Source organism: Hippocampus zosterae, chromosome 3, assembly GCF_025434085.1.
Source record: "Hippocampus zosterae strain Florida chromosome 3, ASM2543408v3, whole genome shotgun sequence".
Lineage (NCBI taxonomy): Eukaryota > Metazoa > Chordata > Actinopteri > Syngnathiformes > Syngnathidae > Hippocampus > Hippocampus zosterae.
The window spans coordinates 20,997,770-21,006,954 of NC_067453.1; the positions used below are offsets into that span (position 1 = coordinate 20,997,770).

General features: G+C 42.9%; 1 protein-coding gene across 1 annotated transcript; it reads right to left on the reverse strand.

Annotated features, from left to right (window-relative positions):
- Positions 1–3,699: 3,699 nt before the first annotated feature.
- Positions 3,700–9,101, reverse strand: anxa2a (annexin A2a). Its single transcript, XM_052060445.1, has 13 exons — positions 8,959–9,101; positions 8,420–8,477; positions 8,246–8,339; positions 7,150–7,244; positions 6,938–7,051; positions 6,704–6,794; positions 6,242–6,321; positions 6,102–6,161; positions 5,657–5,750; positions 5,466–5,561; positions 5,325–5,383; positions 3,981–4,103; positions 3,700–3,893 (listed from the first exon to the last, which is right to left on the reverse strand). The coding sequence occupies exons 2-13, from the start codon at positions 8,465–8,467 to the stop codon at positions 3,834–3,836; spliced, it is 1,014 nt and encodes a 337-aa protein (XP_051916405.1). The 5' UTR covers positions 8,468–8,477; positions 8,959–9,101; the 3' UTR covers positions 3,700–3,833.
- Positions 9,102–9,185: the final 84 nt, after the last annotated feature.

A 9,185-nucleotide genomic window follows, 5' to 3' on the forward strand; every position in this document is an offset into this window, starting at 1 on the left:
ACATAAAATAATTATTTCTTGATGATGAATTGATTGGTCATGAAACAAAATAAACTTATCAAATCAAGTCAAGGCACCTCCCACTTTCTTATTTAGGCACACCGATAAAGCACGTCCAGCTCGGCAACAAATATCAAAGTTAGTCTCAATTTTTTTTTAGGTCGGTTCCGATGTTTTCTCACAATAATATTCCGATAATCGATTAAGCAGACGATTATACAAAAAAAATATCTATAATAATTTTTGGTCCTTTCATGTTTACAACCATCAAGATGTGAATTACAGGCAGAGCATTTCACTGCTTAACTTGTAACCTGATAACATGACAGGCTGTCCACTGTCGTAACCGCTGTCCCTGAAAGAGTTAAAATACTTGACCAGTTACACTTCATAACTGAGAGAAGAGTTTGAGGGGCATATTGTTTTCATGTTTGAATGTGTTACTGTAAAAGTCTTTTTGTTTGTAGCTTCCCGAACGGAACTCTACAATGTATGTTGCTTGTCGTCAAACTTTCCTCAGTCCGTCTGAATTGTCTGCCGATGGACTGTTGGGGTGCCGAGCCTCATTTTGCTTTTTTGTTTTTGTGTTCTTACTTCAAGCATTGCTCTATCGTACAAAGGAGGCTGACTGATGGCCCGGCCGGTTCACAGCTGTCTCGTCTGCTGCTTAAAAGGGAGCGGGCCTTGACGGTGCCACAGGCGCCGCATCTGCTATTTTGTGGTCTGCTGCTGGTTAACGCGAGCGCCGCGGCATCCTTCAGGAGGGGAAGATGTCCTTCAATGTGATGCTGACTCCCCCCGCCCCACCAGCACATCCCCCCCCCTTCCCCGGGCCACGAGCTTCTTATTTACCATACGCAGCATCTCGCCGCGCCCTAATGAGCCGGCATCTTTTTCAGCGCCGAGACAAAAGGCCGCATTTTGACGTGACGCGCTCGGCCCGGATTAAATAATGATAATTAACAAAATATTAATCAAACTGGTTCTCCATGCTCGGTTTGAGGGAGGCGCGTCTTCCAGCCTCGCCTGTAGGATTTCTCATTTAGACTAGGCCTGCGACCTACAGAGCTGCAGGCTAACACATACAAACAGATGCACACAATTAAAAGAAGACCTTAGTGGTCTCCTACTATATAATTAAACACCCTTTGGCGTTCTCCCCCCGGAGTGTGAGCCGGGGTTCTGTCGGTGTCAGTGTGAGAGGGGAGCCGGATTCCCTTTTAAGAAAGTGTCCCTCCTCTAAGTTGTATGGGATGAATTAATCACCAGCACAAAGTCGAAGCTTTCCGGCGTGCTTGCGCTCGCCATGTCTGGCGGGCCGGCAGCAGCTCTTCCAGCTGTACTGTGAAACTTTAATGCCGCTGGATGCCGCGGGCGACGCCCGCCTGGGTTCTGTCTCCAAGGTGATGGTGGGGGGGGGGGCTTTCCACATGTTCACTCTAACTGGGACAAGAATTTGGGAGGTGGCTGGCGAACTGCTAAATGGCCACTGGATGACATAAAACCGAAGGCAGCGCCTCGGCAGATGGCACCGTTTTTATTTGACAAAATGAATTTGTACGGGGTGGAACCTGCGATTGAACTCATTTCATTTGAGGACCTTCCATTTTTTTCAGATGAGGCCTTCAAATCAAACCTTTTTGTGCAATTCGCAGCAGAGATCGTCCCTGACCGTACGATTTTTGGAGGTTCACTGGAATAGCGATTTTTTTTTTCTTCTTCACAGATAATTCCAAAACAAAAGCTTCCATTTGTCATTTAACATACTTGTCGACAATTTTCTTTCTAACCGCCTGAGACAACTCTCTCCCCTTTGCTTCCTCTGGTCCATGTTTAGCATGGTCCACACCGTATCACCAAAAAGGAAAATGACGACTTGTCACCCTTTAAATAGGCCGACTGACCGATTACAAGTTTGAAGACACCCGTTACGCAAATTAGAGGGCACACCGAAAATTGAATATGTCTCACTGGTCAAATTATTTTCTTGCGGTACCATCGTTTTTTTCCCGTTGCCGTTTCATGAGTTTGCTTTTTAACCCTGGAGAACCCACGGGGTCAAATTTGGCCCCTATAAATTCTGCGACTCAAATGCTGCCCTTAAATCCCAAAAGGGTCAGATTTGGACCTCATCCTAAATTAGGATTAAAGCATTGAATATTTGAAAAAAAAAACATATTTTGGAGTTCAGTGAACATATAGAAGTCATTTAATGTATAATTCATAATTTTGCAAAGAAGAAAAAGGTTCTTGGGTTAAGATATTTCTGCACAATTCACAACCAATGTTCGATTTTTTTCTTATTTGCTATTACTTTGTCAGAATGAAATGATTTATGTGACCACTGTCAATGTTTCTTTCATGAACAGTTTTTGTGACTTTTTTTTTTTTTGGTGGTGTGCGGTGAGATTTTTCTAATGTCAAACGGATAGATTGTGCTCGGTGCGTCACCATAGTTTTCAGTTTAAAAGTACACAGTTGATTATCACATTCTACTTGGAAATGTGATTATGATTCTCAACCTTTTTTTTTTGGGTCACCAAACTGTGGTTGTTATGATAATGCGGGTACCTGCCGGCACCTTCCCAGCATGTTCGCCGCTTGACATTCATGGGGTTAAAGTCGTCTGAATGATGAAGTGTCAGCATTTGGGACAGTAAATTGCGCGCTTTCAATTGCGAAGCGACTTCCCCTAGGGTCCGCCGACGGTCCCCACGGGCTGGCCTTGAGCAGAACAGCATGTTGTACATCCATATAAAAAAGGAGGAAATATGGCGGTACTTTCCTCTTTATGATGGAGTGATTAATCTGTCAAGCATTTGGCACATAAATTCCCTGCCCCTCCTTGCAAAATACTGTTTTAGCTTACTTTATGCTGTATTTTATTCCCCCCCCCTTGCCTATAAACATAAAGCGTCACAAAAGGCTAACGTTCTCATCAGTATTATTACAAAATGACCATAAATCCAATGTCTAGTTAAAAATTGGAAGTCCTTTTTTTTTAAAAACAGTTTGACGGAAACATGATTTCATTTCTTAAAACCGTGTTTGATCTTCAGGACTTATTTTTATTAGCTTCCTCTTCCTCATCGCTGTGTTCAGCACAAGTCATGTTGCCTTATGGGGATGTTTTTTTTTCCCCCTTATACTTCAGTAGAAATGCCTTGACAACACTGCTGCTGCTTATTCCATCCTGAGAGACTGCAAACTAAACAGCAGAAACACTGCATATACGCTTGTTTAGTGCTATGCAAATCATCTTTGCCGGAGGTAAAATTAACATTTTTAATTAAAATATTAGCACCAAACAAACACGGAAAAACACACTAATGATTAAATCATTCATATTCATAGATTCTCGTAGTGGAAAAGGCGAAGGTATTTGGACTTACTCTTGTACCACATTAATGTAAAAAAGTATTGGCCATTATCCTAATTAATTTATGAATTCAACTCATCACGAGACACAAATTGTGCACTCTTTTAGAAACTAGTTTATGTTCACCGCTTTAAAATGTTTTGGACATTCATATAAATGCTATGTATCATCCGTGGGTTCATTTTATGATACAAATGTCAATGTGCATTTCATCAGCTGGTATCAACTGGGCGAGGCCTCAACCAAAAATGCTGGCTTTTTTTTACGCTACTATAACGCCCTCTTTAGGATAGAAAGAAAACTACAGATAAGAAGACAGCCGGCGTGCTGCTTTATTGTTATTTTACTTCAATAATAGATAGTCTTCATATAGCAAAAAAAAAAAAATCTCTCTCTGTATTGCTGCTTTAACATACCAGTTCCAGGTATTTTCTTTTTGTCAAGTGAAATGAATTTACTCCTCTGGTCCACAGAGGCCCAACAGAACCTTCTGGTAGTCTCCCTTGGTGTGTTCCTGCACACGAAGCGGAAAAAGAGCACTTTGAAATCACGCTGCTTGAATTAAATTGCAACATATGATGCTATGCACGAAAGGACTCACCACAATGGTCTTTTGAAGAGATTGGCCGTGGTGAGCTTTGTACTCTGAGCAGATCTTCTTCAGGTCCACTTCACAGCGCGACACAATGATCCTGCTCACCACCTTCTCCTTGCATCCTTTATTCTGAGAACAAAAAACAAAAACATGTCAGCACTTTCTCCGGTTGCACTCAATTCTGCTCTACAGCAGCATACATACATACATACATACATATGTACACATAACTGGACTGAATTTGAGTCCCCCCCCGCCTCTTTCTGATCAAAATGAGCAAAGGCCTGATTATCAGACACCTCAACAAAATGTTCCTGAGGTGTTAAGGTGTTAAGTGTGATCTTTCCTCTCTGATGTACTCAGGAACTTGTTTGGGGTAACGATCATTAATGTTAAAGATGATCAATAATTACAATGACAAAGTCGGATGTTTGTTTGTGTGTGTCTGTGTGTGTGCGCACACGTCGAGGCGATCCACAGCCTCCATGATTGTGGCGTGAATTGGAACGACAGCAAATTAGGAAGCGACCTTTGACTAATACAAATAAGAAAAGCAATGAAAGTTAACATGAAAATGAGAAGAATTTTCAAGTTCCAGTCATTAGTAAAGCTAATGGTTGGCCTCACTTCTTCCATTTGTTTTCCCAACGACAACTTCTACTCTTTGTATTTACCGTGTAGCAACATGCTGCCTCCCGCAGGTCAGTTTTGGTACTGTTGTGTTGGTCATCTCGAGTACGCTATACGGGGTAAAACACTTTTTTGGTCTTGTGTGTTCGGTTCAGGCGTTTAAAAGCACGTTGCGTATAACCATCTTTAGACAAGTTTGCTGCCTTTACTCTTAAACCTGCTTACATCTCATACAAAGGGTGGACCAAAGTATTTGAACACACCCTTTAATTAATCAATTCAATGATTCCAACGTGGCGAAACTTGTTAGTGGAAGATCCTCTTTAGGAGAAGCGTATGTGGAATACTTAAGAGCCCTGACCTCAACCCCATCAAAAGTATGTCTGATGAACACCAACTGATATTGGGAAAAACTTCAACTCCAAACAGAAAGTGGGAAGCTTTCAAGGTCCCAATTCTGCACATTTGTCAAAATGTATAATTCGAGACCTGGTTTGACCAAACTGCATCACCTGGACATATTTGTTGTTTTGTTTTGGCTTTGAGTGTTTTTTTTTCAAGCGCAATACAAATAAAATGTATTATGATCAATCAATACATTTACTGGATAAAAATCCATTCCTGTTGGCTTCAAAGTGCTTGTTAACGTCGCCATGAGTGCACACCTCTAGTGTCACTTTCTCAGAACATCTCCATTATTACCGTCGCATATTCATTTACCTTCATAGCGTCGTGGAGTCTGTTGGCAAAGTACAGCTGTTTGTTCTCAAAGCTTTGCACTGGGAAAGCAGAGAAAATAAAGAAAGAAATACGCATGCAAGTAACACTGCGAGTCATGTATTCGATGTCAATCTCAAGTACCGAGAACCAGGAAGGACCTCTGCAGGTCTCCTTTCACTTCCTTCATGATGCTCTCCTGCATGTCGTAGGGGCTGTAACTCTTGTACCTCTGAAACACTACCGAGGACACGAGCGCATTGTGAGCTGCTTTATGTTCCCATTAAAAAAAAAAAAAAAAGGCATTGTATACACAACAATAATGTGTGCTGAACCTCTTTGCAGGTGAGGGACGCTCCTCTCAGTCATTATGGAGATCCACGTGGCCACGTCTGTTCCTTTGTTCTTCACGCCGGCGTCGTACAGTTTCTGTTGAATCAGAAAGACGTCATTAAGTCGTCCCAATTCTTTTTTTTTTTAAATCACACATGTCTTGTCTGTTTGAAATAATTGATGGTAGGAAAAGGATCAGGAGCACAAATGACACCTCGTCCCTTGGCAAAGTCATTTGGAAATGGCATTTATATTAATTATGGCCCACTTAAGTCCCTCTGATGTTAAATACCAAGCAAATAGCAATCAAGGGCATTTTTTTCGGAGTGCTTAAAAGGAGCGGCGCGCGTGTTTTATGACAACTGTAATTCAAACATTACAACTTTGAAATGTGACGACGTTGTAAATATGAATCTGTTAGTGTCACCGAGTGTGGACACAACTTACTCTGGCGTCTTCATCAATCTTTTCATAGTCCACCACGGTGGAAGGCTCGTCTCGCTTGGTCTGCGCACAAGGACGTTTCGCATTCGGTCTCAAAATGATGAACGCAAAACCGCATCGTTGCCGTTCGTGTCAGAACGCACCTGCACCAAAGCCAGCAGCAGCTTTGCAAAGTTTCCAGAAGTGTCGCCGGCAACGTCTTTATCCAGGTCCTTCTTGAACACTGTGGAATGTTTACCATTTTAGATTGCAAGTGAGGTGATGCAGAAACATGAGTCACATTGCCGCTCCATTTATTTGTGCAACTGCAGTTGTTGTTAGTTTGTTACTGTTTTTTATTTAAAATGTTTTTTAATTGAGTATTTGTTGAGTGCTGGAGGAAAAAAAAGTCACAATAAGTGACTGGACTGTACGACCAAACAGTAATGCTGAATAAAAATCTAATTTATTATTAAATTAATTGACAAAGATAAACTAAGAACATTTTTGCTACAATTGGAGCTAAAGAGGCTCCAACTCACCCCCTAATCTCAAGAGGAGCGTGCGAGCAAGCAAGCCCCCCCCCAAAATTTCCAAGGGGCGATTCAGTTTGATTTGTTACTCACACTCCTTGTAAACTTGCTTGATCTCCCGCAGCTCCGACTTGCTGCGGGAGCACAGAATCTCGATGAGCGTTTCTTCATCAGTGCCAAGGCCCTGAAAGACACATGGAACATTTCAAAATCACGAGATCGACAGGATGTTAAAGTCGGCATTCTGTACTTTGCCCACAAGAGGGCAGTACCACTCAGGAAACGGGCCTGCAAAAAGCTCCACGCATATTGTGGCCTGTTGTGCACCTTAATGGATCCTCTGATCTCTGAGGCGTCATACTGTGACGTGCTCTTCATCAGGCCAAGGATGACCGATTCCACGGAGCCGGACAACGCCCCCTTCAAAGCTGAGATCATGTCCTAAAAGAAACCGACTTCACAATGAGGTGACCCAGCGCAATATCACATTTCATCATTTCTTAACCCCCTCCCCCACAAAAAACCCCCCCAAACTTTACCTTCTTTGCTCTCCTTTCATAAGCAAATGCAATTTCCCTCCTCTGAGAGTATGTGCGCTTTGTTAGGATGTCAATGATGGTCTGTTCGTCCACACCTGAAGGCCAGGAAAGACAGACACTTCATTAAGTACAACTAAACACTTTAAGAAGGATCCTAAACAAAAGGTGGATGTTTTGATAAAAGCGCTCAGCGCTGTTTTTAAAGTTTGTTTTCTTGTGGCTGTAGAACATAAGAACGGCGCTGAATTATTTGGGGTTCGAATCTCGAATCAGCCCTCCTGTGTGGCGGCGGCATGTTCTCCCCCGCGCTGGCGCTCGTTTTCTGCACGCACGCCGGCTTCCTCTCACATTCCAAACACGTATGTGAAGGATTGCCCATCGGTGTGAATGCTAGTTTGAGTTGCTGGTCGTTTAGATGTGCCCTGCGACTTGGTTGGCGACCAATCCAAAGTGTACTCTGCCAGCTCCTGCTCACCGACAACCCTAATCAAGACCAGCGCTACAGATTAAGTTTTCGTACGACGTCACGCATCTCTAAACACGCCCGTCTCTACTGTGTTGAAGGTCGGGTCATGATTTTGTTAGGGTGCGTTTTCCTGTTTAAACGGATACATTTAGTAGCCAATGTCATACAATGGTGATTTATTGAGTAGTGTTTGGTGGCAACGATGCAAGCGAGAGGATCAAAGACTCATTTCAACGTTTACCGGCTCTGGGTGGACATGATCATTCCATCAAATGGGCCTAGAAAAAAAACTATGGAAAAGCTTTGCTTTTTTTTCTTTTCTTCTCCCAAACAAATGATTTGAGAAAGCAAAGTGCTTTTGAGGTGTCGGTACATTTAAGCGGAAACAATTGTTCTGTTGTTTCCTAGAATAGTCAAAGTACACCATCAACACTTTCACGGAAACAAATGACCATCCTAACAAAATGGAGGCCTTGTTTGCTGTTACCAGGAGCTTCCATAGAATGTTTTGCACACTGTTCTGGTACAACTGAGGTCAGGAGCCAGGATGCTGACTCACAAACACCGAGAGTCCGCACAGACACACTTCAGCTGCATTGATTCAATCGGAATGTACGCCGTGTATCTTGCCTTTGGTTTTGATAGCCGTCTCTATCCTCGCAGCATCTTTTTCAGGGTCAAAGTCCAAAGCGGGTAGAACAGTCGGGTATTTTGGCTCCTGGGACTGTGGAATGAAATAAGACCTCGGTCAATAATATAAAGCATGTCATATAAAAAAAAAGTGTAAAAGCTGTTTGGCTTGACCTCAGTGTTGAGGGCCAGTTGCCCCAGAAATTCAGCCACCATCGCCATTTTCACTGCCCTGCAAAAAGTGACACACCATGTGATGATGAATCAGTCATCACTGAGGCAAAGTGGGATTTTTTTTTTGGTCTACTGATGCAATCGCATTGTTCTACTGCACTCTGCCATCCCATAATGGACAGATAAAAGGCACAACAGTATATTAGCCACTCTCGGCTCAGGTGTTTGTTTTCAGTGTTTCGCAGTCCATGCAATTATTATAATTTTAGAGGCTACTTGCTAATCATTGACACGCATCCAGTGGACACGCCCTGGACTGCAGTACGATACGATATCACACATGCGGAGGCGATGTGAGACTAGTAGATTGTTCTCAAACACCGAGAGCCACACATGAGCAAAAATCACCTTTTCACAAACAATTCGTGATAGTTCATGAATCAGCTATTTTAATTTGTTTGTTCAAGTCCTAAAACATTGTTGTACGATCAACCCAGTTCCTTTTCAACTGTAGCTTGCCCAACAACAGTGAAACTTACCTAACTTGTAGAAGTTGGCACGCGACCGACGAACCCTATGTTGATGTGTCGGAGAGAAGGGTGTGGAGATTTAACGCCGTTGCGACTGACACGGGAGAGGACTTCCCCTTTCACCTCCTCCTTTGCCCCCCACCCCCTTCTGTGACTCCACCCAGTTGAACAAGCAGCCACTGCAAAGTTGTTTCTGCCAAAGTCGAGCCTTTCTCACACGTACTGATCTCATCTTT

Bases quoted from the DNA above. Each gene is read 5' to 3' on its own strand.
- anxa2a (XM_052060445.1), bottom strand. From the start codon at position 8,467: ATGGCGATGGTGGCTGAATTTCTGGGGCAACTGGCCCTCAACACTGAG. The intron at 7,052-7,149 runs GTAAAGTTTGGG...GGTTTCTTTTAG, and splicing joins ATGAAAGGAGAGCAAAGAAG to GACATGATCTCAGCTTTGAA. The intron at 3,894-3,980 runs GTGAGTCCTTTC...CTTCGTGTGCAG, and splicing joins CTCTTCAAAAGACCATTGTG to GAACACACCAAGGGAGACTA.